Source organism: Octodon degus, unplaced genomic scaffold (genome assembly GCF_000260255.1).
Source record: "Octodon degus isolate 3935 unplaced genomic scaffold, OctDeg1.0 scaffold00123, whole genome shotgun sequence".
NCBI classification, from domain to species: Eukaryota; Metazoa; Chordata; class Mammalia; order Rodentia; family Octodontidae; genus Octodon; species Octodon degus.
Genome location: NW_004524699.1, coordinates 4725379 through 4739397, shown reverse-complemented (window position 1 = coordinate 4739397; position 14019 = coordinate 4725379). Strand labels below are relative to the sequence as shown.

The following is a 14019-nucleotide window of genomic DNA, read 5'->3' as shown; positions in this document are numbered from 1 at the left end:
GCCTAGCACTAGCGGATGCAGTGCTCCCCACGGGGCCTGGGGAGTCCGGGCCTAGCACTAGCGGATGCAGTGCTCCCCATGGGCCTGGGGAGTCCGGGGCCTAGCACGAGGGGGTGCAGTGCTCCCCATGGGGCCTGGGGAGTCCGGGCCTAGCACTGTCACCTTCATGATTTTGATGAACTTCAAGAGCAGCCGCTCCCTGTCCTGTGCCTTTTCCTGCAGCATGATGATGGAGCGGACCCTGTAGGAGCAAGGACAGAGCCGCAAGGGCCTGTGGGCTGCTGGGCCGAGCAGGGGGGACAGCGAGGCCACATGCTGGGAGCCCGGCCGACAGCCCGGCCTCTGTTCAGGGCCCAGGTCCCACAGCATAGGCAAGCAGCCTGGGCTTCCGTAGCAGGTAAGGGCCGACCAGGAGCACCCCCCCAACCAGGTGGAGGCCAGCTGACAGCTGATCAGGGCCCACTGTGCAGCCAGCCGCTGGGCCTCCTGAAACCTTGCAGCCACCAGTGCAGCACGACAGCAGAAAGCAGGCGCTGCCTTGCTGGTGCCCAGGACCCTCAGGTGTCCTCAGGCCTCTGTGGCTTGTAGGGAGGCCCCCATGCTGCACCAGCCTTTCATCCCGACAGGGCCTCTGGGTACTCAGTAGAAGACCACATGCACCAGAGGCCAAGCCCAGGCCTGGGCAGCTTCCACGAGCCCCAAAACCATAGCACCCCAAACAGTACCAGGTATAAGTACTGAGCATGCTTGCCAGAGTGGCTGCTGAGGCAGAGCTGTGGCCCGAGACCCTCTCTGCCCCCGTAAGCAGACCTCAGAACACCACAGGCCTCTGGCCATGGGGCTGCACTGGCCAGGTCTGCTGCAGCGGGGATGTGGCTAGCTGGCTCTGGCCTCAAAGCCACAGGCCCAGGCTGCGAACACCCTGCAGGCCAAGTGAAGGCAGAAGGAAAGTATTAACAGAACTCGCTCTGCTCTCAGCTGGACTTCTCTGTTGGTACCAGAGTGAGCCCCACTGTGCCCGAGGCTGCTGACAGCTGCCTGGCAGGCAGAGACCAGCAGTGGCCAGTGCAGGGCCTCTGGGCAGGCACTAGGAATCTGTCCTGGGGGTGGTACGAATCGTCCCTGCGGCTCTGGCGCCTCCCCCGCTAGTCCACTGTGTGCCATGGGCAAGCTCTGCGGAGGCCGGAGCCCCCGGCGCTGCCGTCCGCTCACCAGTAGGACATGTTGTTGAAGTGCTCTGTGAACTGGGTCAGGTTGGGGCTCTTCTCCTCATTCTGCTCTTTTGCCCAGAGCAGAACCTCAGGAATCTACAGAGGGCGACAGAACAGACCCTGCAGCACTGCCCTCGTGAGCAGTGTGCTGCCTGGTGCTGCCGCTCTCCATACCTCTATCTTGTAGAAGAGCTCAGCATCCAGCAGCGTGAGCTGCTCGGCTATCTCGTGGCTGTGGAAGTCGTGCAGGGTCCCAGGCCTGGCAGACAGAGGCGGAGGAATGTGGTCAGGCACTGCTGCAGGCTCCAAGTGGGGAGCGGAAGGAGCAGCCCCTGGACCTCATACTGCGGCAGGAAGGCAGGGGCGGCCACCAGCTCATTGCTTGTTAGATCCCTGGGCCACAGGCTCTCTAAGATAAGTCTGTTTGCCTCTCTGGCCCCTGCAGGGCACTCTGCAGCCCCAAACTCTAAGTCTCCTCTGGGTGGCTCATGACAACAGAGGTGGCGTGGCCTGTGGAAGGTCAGCTGAGCAGCATCCACCACCCTCGAGTGGGACAGAGGGGCAGGTGGGAGACTGGGCTGTGTCTGGGTTCCTGGGAATGGGTAAGTGGCAGGGAGGTCGTGTCAGCCCCCTCAAGCCCATGCAGCACAGGGCTGACCCCAGCCTGAGCATGCCCCCCACCTCCCGTCCTGTCGGGCCCTAGCCTCCCACCCCATGCAGAGACCCCGGGGTGAGGCCCAGCCACAGGGCACCCAGGGCTGTCCTGAGGCACCACAGGGGATGCGAGGCCGTGGCCCATAAGCAGTCTCCTCACCTGGCCGCGACGCCCCTGGCTGCCAGGGGCTGGTCGGAGTTGGCACACCTGAGCAGCTTCTTCTGGTCTACCTTGTCCAGGATGTTCTTCCGCAGCACGCGGGCCAGGCTGAGCTCCCCATTGCACACCAGGCGGAAGACCAGCTCCATCAGCAGCTTTAGGATGTCCTCTGTCAGCTCCACCAGGCTGAGGCCCAGGGCACAGGGTGAGGGGTGGGCACAGGGTCACCTAAGGGCCCCAGCCAGGACCCCCTTCCCCCCACAGCTGTGGGGTATGAGGGACCTGTGGCAGCTGCTCACATCTGCAGCAACTGTCTTGCTAATGTGTCCCTGTCATTTGCCCAGCACGCACAAGGCCACACTGGGACCGCACAGGCCCAGGCTACTAAGCACACAGTTGTGCTGTGTGGAGTCCCCGTTTCACCCAAGTGAGGAGACACTGAGGAGACTGCATGGCCCTTGGGCAGGCGCAGCCACTGTTTCCTGGTAGCAGGCTGGCACCCTGCATCTCGCACTCTGACGCTGCACACCTGGCACCAGCTGCCCAAGGCAGGTTTGTTCAGGGTAGAGAGAGCACAGGCCACGGAGGAGATGGCCACGGACAGGCATGGAAATACCAAGGGCTCAGGCATGGCTGCCACCTCTGCTCTGGCCAGCTGCCACCTGGGCCCTAGGCTAAGTGTGTGGCTGTAGGGGACCTGGCCCGGACGGGAGCACAACGTGGCCCTGGGTGGCCTGAACACCTCTCACCCTGCTCTAGCGGGACAAGTCACTCCAGAGCCTCAAAGCAGACAGGAGCTGCGTTGCGGGGTGGAGGGGGTGGGGGCTCCCCTGCACCGCAACAGGAGCAGTGGGACCAATGCAGCCACATGATCCCTACAGGGAAGGCCGCCCTGCCCTGTGGCCAGTGCCACGCTGTAACCCTGGGCAGGCAACTTACCAGAGCTCGTCCACTACCCGCACCAGTACGAAGAATGTGTTCTTGCTCACGCGCTTCTTGAATGTGTCAGCGAAGGGCGAGAACTTCTCGTATGTGGAGCGTGGGTTAAGGAAGGGATACACATGGTGGGGTGACACTCGAGGGAATGCTGAGCTGCACGTGCTTAGTGCCTGGCAGGGCCCGGAGCCTAATGTGTGCAGCATCAGGTCCCAAGGCAAAGGGGCAGCGCTGCCAAGCCAAGCTCTGCCCAGACCACTGGCCCCGAGGGCTTTTCCTGAGGGCTACCATCACCTCTCTGCTAAGTCCAGGCTTCCTGCCTTCCGAGATGCAAGGAGGCTGTGGTGGTCCCCAGGTCCCAGGTGGGAGGGCTCCTTCCACCTTTCCTGAGTGTCCATCCTGGGACTGTCCTCAGGGCACCCTCAGGGAGGGTGTGCCCGGTATAGCGGGGCACTCACTGGCACCGCGCCCCCCTCAAGGCCACTGCGCTCCTGTGAGCAGGGGTGGGAAGGGCTGAGACCCTGGGTGTGGGCCGAGCCTCGTTTCCTGGCTTATGTGACAGGAAGCCAACCACAGCCCACACATGGTACGGCAATGACGTACGAACAGCCTTGGAGCTGAGCCAGAGCACACATACAGGAGCATCACACTTGGTAAGTATGGGGTCCAGCCCCGGCAGCATGTGCGGCGGGACGTGAGGCTGGTGGGGACCCTGACTCCTGGTGAGAAGCGTCCACATCTGTCCTGTAGACCCAGGGTTCTCAGGGCACCCAGAAGGCAGGCACGGGGTGGTGCTCAGGACACCTTGCCTGAGGGACAGTGACTGCCCAGCAAGGCTGGGACTGGCCTGGAATAGGCAGCGCCCACCACTTTCTGGAGCAGGGGAAGGGGCTGGCCAGGAGCCCAGCAGGCTTGGGTTTGAGAAAGGCAGCTGGTGTGCAAGTGCTTCCATCCCCGCCTCCAGGGGTCCTCGCTGCCACCTCTGCAGCGCATCACACATCCCCAGGTTCGGGCTGTGGGGCAGAGCTGGCAGGGAGGCAGGCCGATGGCACCAGATGAGGCACAGCGGCCCACTGCCTGATCGGCACGAACGGGAGGGGCCGCGCGCGCGGGCGCTCGCTTCCGGTCAGCGGGCGGGCGGGCGGATATCGGTACTGCAGCTTTCTGATGAGCTCCTCGGGGCTGACAAAGGTCCGGTAGGTGGTCAGGAAGGCCTCGCAGTACAGCACCAGGTCTGGGGGCAGCAAGGCAGGGCAGAGTGGGCCGGTATCAGATCCTAAGCTTGTCAGTGGGAGCCGGGGGCTAACCTAGGGGACTATTTGGATGGCAGGGCTTGCCACTGCACGATGGGACCCCAGGGCTGCGCCAAGTGCCACGGAGACTGGGCTGTAAGCAGCTACCCCTTCCCTTTGGAGCGGTCAGCCCCAGACACAGACCCTCTGCCTGCTGTGTGACCCATCTCCCAACCTTCTCTTTGACGTAAAATCAGGACAGCTTATTTTTGAACGTGTAGTTCTTCCTCGCCGCCCAGAGAGCGAGCGATGCAGGCGTGCCATGTGCCTGGCTAATAGGCCTGCCTTCTTGGCCTTCCGGAACAGGCCTTGGAAGCAAGATGGGAGAACAAGTCGCCTGTTCCTCCTGCCCTCCCAAAGGTCAAGGCAGGAAGGCTGGTGAGGTCGGTAGGCCTCGGCCTGTGAAAGTCATGTGCTGGCCGTGATGAGGCTTGGGGACAGGACACACAGCTTCCCAGAGCCTCCTGAGCCGCATGTCAATTGGACCCAGTGTGCTCAAGGACCAGGAAGGTGTAGATGCTGCCCGGAGTACCTAGGTTACCCTGTTCAGCACGTTGTTCCCCAAGGCGCTGGCCATGGAGCATGCACTAGGTGCCAGCGACTGACTTCACCCTGTGGACCACCCTAAAGGCTTTGGGGAGAAGGCTCTGGACACCATGCTGTCCTGAGGGACTCCATGCCCAGAGAGCTGGCTGTAGGTGGGCTCTACCTCTTCCACCCCAGCAAAACCAGACCAGAAGTTCAGATCTGCCAGGGGATACTGGAGCGGTGAGGAACACCAGGGCCCATGGGACTGACTCCCCGTACACCGCGGACACAGACAAACCTTTCCTGTCCGTCTCAGTAGCATGAACCAGCAAGATGTCCCCTGATCCTCCGCGCACATCTGGCCCGTCGTCACCCTGGAGTATGAACAGCCAAGGAGGGTGTGAGCTGGGCCGAGATGACAGCCACTAGTGCAGGGACAGCAAGTCCCCCGTTCTCTGCTCAGCAGTGCTGGGCTGTGCTGTCTCTGTGGCCCATCCACGGCTCCATGCTTGGCAGATACCGTGGGCCTGGGCACATTCCTCAAGGACATCTTGGGGATATGACAGGTCAGAAGTACCCAGAGTCTCCCTACACTTCTGCCTGTTCACAGTCCCTGGTCCCCAGAAGCCTGGGGGAGGTGAGGTCCCTTTTAGCGACACAGATCACGGTCCTCTGTGTGGCCCCCATCATGGGAGTGCAAAACAGCAGATGCTTCATCTGCTACTGCTCAGGTGGGCAGCAAGGGACCTCGTCTCCCCTCCACACGGTAACAGGCATTAGCCACCTGGCCTAGAGCCACACAGTGGGAAGGCCCAGGATGGCGGCAGGCCAACACTATGGCCCAGTGCCCTGTTACTCTGAGGGGGACAGAGCTGACATCCTGCTATGCGCTGCCTCTCGGGCTCCTGAGAGGATGGGGCGGCTGTGCCTGCGAGCTGATTTCCCTGAGGAGGGGCCCAGCTGCCCAGGTTCCCACCCTGCCAGCCCTGCTGGCCCAGGGCTAGGTCAAGGGCGGCCTCTGCCTTCTTGCCATCAGATGACTGCCATGAAGGGGCCCGGGCTTCCTGGGAAGCGGCTCCTTGAGCCTCAAGGATGAGGCGGGCTCCTGTAGCCCTGCTTCTGCTCTGGAGAAGGAACAAGGTGCTATTCCCACAGGATGCAGAACCTGGAGGCCTGGGTCAGGCCTGTGTCTCCTGGGTAGAGGCTGCCGCGAGGCTCCATCAGCAGCACGCAAGTGGCACTTGCTCTGACAGCATCTGCAGGACCTGGGTGCAGCCATGGGACTTTGGGACCCTGCCACGTGCGGTCAGCACATTTCCTCCTGGAAGCCAAGCCTGGCTCAGGTCATCAATGGAGACTCCAAGGTCACAAAGACCACCTTAGCCTTGACCCTCCTGACTCCCTGAAGCCAGGGAGCCCTCACCTCTTGCTTGAGTGTCAGCCTGGCCATAATTTCATTGTGGTCGATGAGGGACAGCTCATCCACTTCTTCCTCAGACTGAGCTGACTCCAGAGCATCTGGTGACTTTGGGATCCTGGAGGGAGAAGTAGGGGGTGTGGTGAGTGTCATTCAGGCCCCCGCGCCCCAGCCCAGAGGCTGTGGCCGTGCTGGCATGCGCAGGCGTACGAGGCATGAGCATGCCTCTTGATGGCGGTCCTGACGACACTGTGATGAGAGGCCAGGAGCTCAGGTGGCCCCCACACCACCGCCGCCGCTGACCATCCATGAGGCCTGGGCTGTTTCCTGCCTCCTCACTCTCCGTCTTATCCATAAATGGAAGACATGAGGCTGGGGGTTGGCAAGGTCCCATGGGGCTATTTATGGTGGCTGCAGCCATATCCCCTGCGAGGACACTCTATGCATGGTCAGTGTTTAAGGAGAGGGACAGCAGAAAGGCCAGCAGGACGGAGAAAGTTACCACCAACGCCATCTGCTAAGTCTTTCCAGGGCCTCTCTGTTGGGCCTTTAGTAGCAATATGAAAAAGCTGTGACCAAGTGGACAGCGGGGACAAACCCTCTGTGCTTCATAATGCTGTGCAGGACACAGCAGGCAGCTGGGCCCTGACCTGAGGGGGCGGTGAGCTGGGTGGTACAGGTGATGCCGGCGCAGGGCTGCAGGCGGGATGTTCCGCAGCTCTTCCGGTCACTACGCTGGCTGGGCACGGCCAGTGCTAACGCTGGCTGGGCCACAGAACAGGAAAGTGCTGGCACACTGAAAGGCAATGTGGGTCCTGGCTGATCTTACAAAAAATGCAGATCTGCAAGATGTTTCTGGGGGAACAGGGGCTCTAGAACATGATCTGCCTGTCACATGACACCAGGGATCCCCTAACTTCCTCAGTGCATCAAGGTGCTGTAAGCGGGCCTAGCTCTCCAAGTCAGGATCTCACTCTGCAGTCTGAGCCAGCCGCCAACTTGCTATGCAGCCCAGGCTGCCCTTGTGTTTGGATCTTCCGGCTCAGCCTCCAAAGTACTGAGGTTGCAGGCCTCTGCCAACACGCTCAGCTTCAGCTTTGGGGAGCCAAGTGTCACAACATCTGTGCCTGACATTTGGCCATATGATGTATGCACAAGTGTACAGAAACATTGGTGGTTTGTGGTGGGTGGCCAGGTGGGGTCTGTTACAGGCCCTGGGATGCCTTGGCTTCTGGATGCCCAGTGAGGCTGGCTGGGATCTGAAAACAGCAAGGCTGTTCTGGACTTCCAAGGTGCAAGGAATGCTGGGTGCAGCGTCCGCAGCTCTGTGGAGTGTGGCCATTCTCTTGTTTTCCAGTTTACTCTCAACTGTGCCGGTGACTTGGCTTTGTGCCTGCCTCGCAAGTACTCTACCTCTGAGCTCCTGGCCAGAGCTGAGCTCCATTTCCAGCCTAGTGTTTATTTTTACGTTTTAAAAGACAGTCTTGCCAGCCCAGGCTGGCCTGGAACTCGCAGCGACGCTCCCGCCTCAGCCTCCCAAGCACTGGGATTACAGGTGTGTGTCACACTCAGCTAGTTTTTATTTTTTATTTTGTACTTTAGGGAAGGGTCTACAGGGTGTTCAGGATCTCACTACTAGATTGCACTTGTAGTGATCTGCCTGTTTACAGCCTCCCAAGAGCTGGGATTACAGGTGCGCACCACCACGCCCAGTTTCTAGTTTTAATTTTTATCCTATTTAATTTTAATGTTTTTAAAAAAACTTGGGACAGGGTCTCATGAAGTTGCCTGGGCTGACTTTGAATGTGTGATCATTCTAAGCCATCTAAGTAGCTGGAATTTCTGGCATATGACACTGTACCCACTGACTTTTCTGTCTTGTGGCCATTACCAGCCTGAGCAAGTACAGTTTTGAGAGTCAGAAAAAGGAAGACCTTCAACACAAACACACAGGCCTCACCGCAGGGACACACAGCCCTCAAGGGACTGGTCACTCCCTTGTCACTTCCTACCTCTCGCCATCTCTGCTGTCCTTGCCAGGGGTGCCACCACCCGCCAACAGGTCCCTGGAGTGCCCATCTTTCCCGGCTGGCGACTCCTGTAAAGAGAAGGGAGTGTTGGCTTTTGGACAGATGGCCTGTGCCTGGGCTGATCTGTCTCCCCAGCGACCTGCCTGCAGATGGCTTGGAGGTGGGTCCCTACGGAGCAAAGCGAGGTGGGAGCAGGTTAGTGAGGAATGCATGGAATCATAGGTAGCACGAGGCCCCTCAAGAGCAGCACCCTGCCTTTGGAAGGAGAGCTTCTGCCAGCTGCTGCCTGGACGAAGCCTCCTGAACTACCGCCCAGAAGAAAGGGCTGTCCCCAGCCAATGCTGCAAGGCTCAGGCGTGGGCCTCTCCTCCCTGACCCGAGGAGCTGTGGCCCTGCTCAGGGGATACCAGGCCAGGGGCTACGGGCCTGCTCAAGGCCACACAGCCTGTGTGGCAGAACGTGGGTTTGAACCAGGGGCACCCTGGACCCCACTGTGTGCAGTAGAACTTTACCATGTCCTGGTGAGGGTCTGCAAGCTGTACCACCTGACCAGTGACACGCATAGATGCAAGCCTCCCCCTGAAGTCCCACTCAGTGACAACACGATCCTGTGATGTCCCCAGGGGAACCAGGGTGGCGTGGGTGCAAGGAGCATTGCTGGGGGGGGGCACTATGCAGTGAGAAAGTCAGTGCTCCCTGTGCCACTGTAGGGGGTGCGGTGGAAGGCCAAGCTGGACGACACAGGGGGTACAGGTCACCAGCAAGGACGGGGTCAACTTCCCTGCAGTGAAATTACTCAGGGCTGTGTGACCTGCTGTGACCCCTGGTGCCTGGTGGCAGCAGGGACCAACCCAAAGGAGTAGGTGTGCTCTCCAGGGCTGGGCCCGTGCAGCCAGTCACTGGGAAAGACTCTGGTCCTCGGGGACCTGGCTTCTTCCCCACAGGCTCCTTTTGCTCAGGTTCCCAGGGACAGTGACCTCTGTGCTTCTGAAGTTGTTCATGTTTTATAAAGCTGAGTGCTCAAAAGACCACTGTACCTCAACTGCCATGAGCTGGGCAGCAGCACAGGGAGGGTGATGGCGGGGGTTCCTCTCAGGAGCAAGGAGTGTGGGCTCTGCCAGGCTCCCCAGCTTGTTTGGGAGTGGCTAAGGGGGCATGCCAGGCAGGGGGAGGATGGAGAGGGAGCTCAGCCCTGCAGAAGGGGTGGGAAGAGACACCAGGTACACTGGACATGTGGCCCAGTCCTGGGGTTGCTGGAGGTGGCACGGCACAGCACCATACCTGTGGAAGCAGGAGGGGAGACCCAACCTGCAGGCCACAGCCTGGGAGCTCCATCTGCACAGCTGGGAGGGTCTCAGCTAAATAGAAGCAGGCATCAGGGAGCGGTCTTGGCTGGGGCCAGCTGTGCCAGGCCAGGCCACATGCAGCAGGTCACCGCCCGAGGTTACTTACTCCTCGAGAGCGAGGCAGCTCCGTGCTGCTCTGGCCAGAGGAATACAGACTGACGTATTCACCCTCACCAGCTTCCTCGCTGGCCTTCTCACTCTGGAGGAGACAGGACGAAAGGGAGGACAATGGGCCAGGCCTCTGGTCATCCCAGCTCCAAGGGCCATGTGCACCCAGACCAGGATGTGGACTCAGGAGAAAGAAAGGCCAGAGGCTGGAGTTTGCAGTCCCTTGTGCCTCCCTGGGGCTAGGGGCCAAAGCTACTCTGGCTATCTCTGGCCTCTGCTATCCTGCTAGGGGACCCAGGCTTAATCTTCCATGGTATTGAGGCCCATTCCGGAGCCTGTCCAGGAAAGGTGGCCCCGTGGTAATGGGGGGACCATGGGGCCCTTGGTAAGGTGGGAAGAATGGGTACAGGCAGCTCACCTGGCTGGGGAGTGCCCCTGCCTGTAGCACCCTCTGTCCTTCTTCCTGTCCCTGTGACCTGTTCTCCGGCACTGGGAGCAGCACACAGTGCCAGGGCCACCTCACAGGACGGCAAACCAGCCTGTCTCCAGGCCACCACCTCCATCTGTCACTGCCACGCACCGAAGGGCTCGCCCCTTCTCACAGCCACAGAGTAAGCTCGGGTGCATGCTGCCTCATCCTCACAACTCCCTCTCTGAGCAGTCACTTGTCCGCTTGTGAAAAAGCAGATTTCTAGTGTGGGAGGAGCTTTATATCAAATACTTCACTCTGCTCTGGAAGCAGACGGCTACCGTGGCACCCTGGATCGGACGCTGTTGACCCAGCACTGCTGCGACGCTGGCCCTGCCGTCATGGCCTCGATTGCCGGCCAAGGGGACGGGGTTGGCAGGGCCCTGCAGACGCGTGTGCCGGGTGCTCACCGAGTCAGTGAAAGAACTTTCGGAAGGAAGGCAGCCAGGGTTCCCATGGAAGCTGCTCTCCTGGGAAGGTGAGAGAGGCCCATCCACGGTGCGGGCAGGTGGGCTGGCCACGGTGGTGCCCGCCAAGTTGGAGCTTGGAGACGGGTGGACAGGTGGGAAATGTGGAGAGGAAGAGGAGGTAGGTGGAAGGACAGGCTGGACGGAAGCTTGGTGGTGAGATGCGAAGTCCTGCGAGTAGGACCTAAACACAGACTTGTACTACAGAGTCCAGGCGGAAACGAACACAGACAAGGATACAGGAAGGAGAAAACAGACAGACAAGAGAAAAAGCCGTTAGGTTAACAGCAGCTGCATGCTGAGGGGCTGCTCTAGCCAGGATGGATGGGCATGCCATGCAAACCCTGTCCCCGAGATCCCCGGAGCCAACACTGGCTCTCCAGAGAGGAAAGGCCTGGAGGCTGGCACTGGGCAGAGGGCCTGGGCACATGCTCTGATGCTGATGGGGTCCACATGCTGCTCGTGGCCATGACCCAGCCCCTGCCCCGTGCCCTCGGGACACGGAGAGCTACGTCCAACGTTGCAGGTACATTTACCCATCTCTTGGATGCATCTGGTTTATCCTCTAAGATAAAGAATGCAACTTGTAAAATAGTAGAATCCCTCTGGAGTCCTTTGGGAAAGAGTCTAATCTTCAAAAATGGTCAAAGAGCTAGTTATGCCACCAAGATGCCAAGGGTTGGCATGAGCTCATTTCCTTTTTAACCCAATTATTTTCTTCCTTTCTTCATTTGAGGTAACAGGGTCTCACTATGTGGCTTGGACTCATAGTGATCCTCCTGTTTCTAGCCTCCTCAGTGCTGGATTACAGGCATACGCTACCATGCCCAGTCCCAGTTAGCACTGAGGGCAATATGGGACAGGGGACTGAACCCTGGTCCCTGCACTTGCCAAAGTAGGCGCTTAAGTCTGCTGAGCTATGTCTTTTTGAGATGGGGTCTCACTACACAGTTCAGCTGGGCCTTGAATTCACTTTGTAGCCCAGGCTGGCCTCAAGCTCCCAGGGATTCTCCTGCCTCAGCCTCCTGAGTGCTGGGATCACAGGTGTTGCCACCGTGCCTGACCTCGGGTTTGTTTTTAAACAAACTCAATGATCTTACAACACTTCTGAAGTTACCCAGAGCTACCAGGAAAAACTTCCCCAATTGTCAAGGGACAGCAAGGTCTGTTACCTACCTAAAAGATGGAGCCTACAACAGCCCACAGCTTTTCAGCCCAATGAACACAGCCTAGCTGGTCTGTCTGGCTGCCCAGCCTCGACCCCAATCATGTCATCATAGTTTTCAAAGGCCTGCTGACACCCTGCCAGCTGCCCCGGGAATGGGAGAGCAGACACGGAAAGGACAAGGCCTCACGCGCTCATCCCTGTCTCTAGGGTCCTCTGTTTCTGTGGGGCAGTGAGAAGAGGAAGCAGCAACTGAGCTTCAAACTCAGGGGAGGCCAACGCTCAGCAGGCCTCAGAGCTCTGGAAAGCTGTGCTTTAGCCTTGGGCCCTGGTGACAGCCACCCGCTTGTCACCATGCACTCGGCCTTTCCCTGCTGGGGCCCTGACCCGTGTTCTTACCCCAAGGGCCCAGTGGCTACTGGTTTTTATCAGATACATGGCGCTAGGCCCAGGCTCCTATTTTTTTTTTTTTTTTTTTAACCAGGGATTGAACTCAGGACCCTGCGCTTGCTAAGCAAGTGCTTATTCTGAACTATCCCCCCCCCCAACTTTTTAAAAATACTCTTTTCCTGATCAACCTCACAAGCTCAAGGTCAAACCTAGCCCACCAGAAACCTTGCTCACTTACGCTGGTCCATCTGGAGAACTGGGGTGCAGAGTCCCGCCTGGGACCCAAGCGGTGCCGGTGCCCCATGCTCACCCAGACCCACTGCCAATGGTGTGGTGCTGGGTTACTTGCCAGGTGGCTGAGGGTGAAGGGCTGGGCTTTCCAGGATTCCACTTCACGCTTGGTGGATGTGTCCCAAGGTGAGGCTGTCTCCTGGGTACTGGGGGCTGCTTCAGGGAGCAGGGCAGCCCTGCTCGGGCAGCAGCTCCAGCCATGGGCAGACGCTCGACTCTGCTGTCAGCTGCTGCCTCCCCGCCTCTCCTTGGCACATGTCTGCCCACTTGCTGCCACCTAGCGTAGGGCTAGCCTTCAGCGTCACCGTGTTCACCAGCGCTTCCCAGCAGGCGGGCGGGCGGATGAGCAGTAAGCACTGACGCACACACGGAGAACCTCGGCCGTACAAAGTGATGGGGAGAAGCTGCCTGCCTGCCTGACGGGGCAAAGGGCCAGCACGCCGCAGCTGGGCCAGCCCGAGTGGACATCCCCATGAGCGGCCCTGTGGGGTGAGGCCCAGCTGGAAGTACTGGTGAACACAGTGACGGCTGGACAAGGGCCTGATCCTTTTCCCTGTGTGTCCCTGGGCACATGACCTCAGTTCTTGAGGAAAACAAGGGCACCTGATGTCTGGCCTCAGTGCAGCAGGCACTCTAAGTGCCTTGTCCACGACAGCTATCCCTCCTGCTGGCTGGGATACCTGACCTGTGTAGGGCCCTTTAATCACAGGGCAGAGGCATCTTGCAGGGGCCCGGCACATATCAGGGGGATGAACAGCACTCAGACACTGGCTGTTATTAATCAAAGTGCCTAGACCACTGCCTGACCTGCGGCTGCGCCTCAGCTGTGTGTTGGACTGCCTGCCCCAGCTCAAGTTCAGAGAAGGCTGGCGGAGGCCAGGAGAAAGGGAGGCGACTGCAGCCCAGCTGGCATCTGTGGGACCAAGGGGCCTAGTGCCCCACCCCTCTCTTGAATTCTGGTATCCCAGCTATGCAGTCCTGCTGGAAGCACAGCCAAGCCCAACAGAAGACACCTCCAGGGGCAGGGGCGGCCATGCAGGCTGCCCTCCTGCCACTGTGCTGCATGCCCAGGGGCTCCGCACTCCAGCAAGCGCTTGGAGATCAGGCTCTGCCCTGGCAAACGCGCCGGCTGGCTGCTCCTGGCCACACCACCCAGCCTGGCCTCTAATTTAGGGCCCGGCTGGTGCGGGCGTTGCTCTGGCTGAACCGCAGCACCTGTGCGCAGGAATTTGTATTTATAGCCACAGTGAGACTCTGGGCTGAGGACTCAGGAGCACGGAGGGCTCCTGTGTGACAGCCACCAACATGGGCAGGAGACTTGAGTAAAAGCTCAGCAGTTACAAGCAGGGCAACCAGCCCCATTCACACACAGCCAGGACCATGGTGGCCACTGTCACGGGGTGCTCCTGCGGGGCAGATGGGTCCCAGGCACTCTGCTGTGCCTCCCTACAGTAGGGGTCTATCCTGTACCCACTCCGCTGGTGGCCTGGGGAGACTGAGGTGTGCTCCAGGCCCACCTCGGCCCTTACCTGAGCCCACAGCCCTGGAGCACCCC

General features: G+C 59.7%; 1 protein-coding gene and 1 long non-coding RNA gene across 10 annotated transcripts in view; one reads left to right on the top strand and one right to left on the bottom strand.

The window, feature by feature from the left end:
• The window catches only part of LOC111812406, a 16646-nt gene extending 3983 nt beyond the window's left edge, over nucleotides 1-12663 (top strand). Inside the window, exons 2-3 of the long non-coding RNA XR_002817908.1 lie at nucleotides 1999-2001; nucleotides 12653-12663. This is a non-coding gene — a long non-coding RNA (uncharacterized LOC111812406). The remainder of the gene's footprint in view (nucleotides 1-1998; nucleotides 2002-12652) is intronic.
• Nucleotides 1-14019, bottom strand: part of Rapgef1 (Rap guanine nucleotide exchange factor 1) — an 86824-nt gene that overhangs the window by 3732 nt on the left and 69073 nt on the right. For 5 of the 9 annotated variants that reach the window (XM_023700272.1, XM_023700273.1, XM_023700276.1 and 2 more), the window contains 11 exons: nucleotides 10562-10819; nucleotides 9681-9773; nucleotides 8211-8296; nucleotides 6205-6316; nucleotides 5080-5155; nucleotides 4111-4195; nucleotides 2965-3057; nucleotides 2026-2211; nucleotides 1386-1470; nucleotides 1213-1307; nucleotides 163-241 (listed from right to left, as the gene is read on the bottom strand). In XM_023700272.1, coding sequence (XP_023556040.1) covers nucleotides 163-241; nucleotides 1213-1307; nucleotides 1386-1470; nucleotides 2026-2211; nucleotides 2965-3057; nucleotides 4111-4195; nucleotides 5080-5155; nucleotides 6205-6316; nucleotides 8211-8296; nucleotides 9681-9773; nucleotides 10562-10819 — 1248 coding nt within the window. The remainder of the gene's footprint in view (nucleotides 1-162; nucleotides 242-1212; nucleotides 1308-1385; nucleotides 1471-2025; nucleotides 2212-2964; nucleotides 3058-4110; nucleotides 4196-5079; nucleotides 5156-6204; nucleotides 6317-8210; nucleotides 8297-9680; nucleotides 9774-10561; nucleotides 10820-14019) is intronic. The other 4 variants (XM_023700274.1, XM_023700278.1, XM_023700279.1 and 1 more) reach the window with 3 other exon arrangements.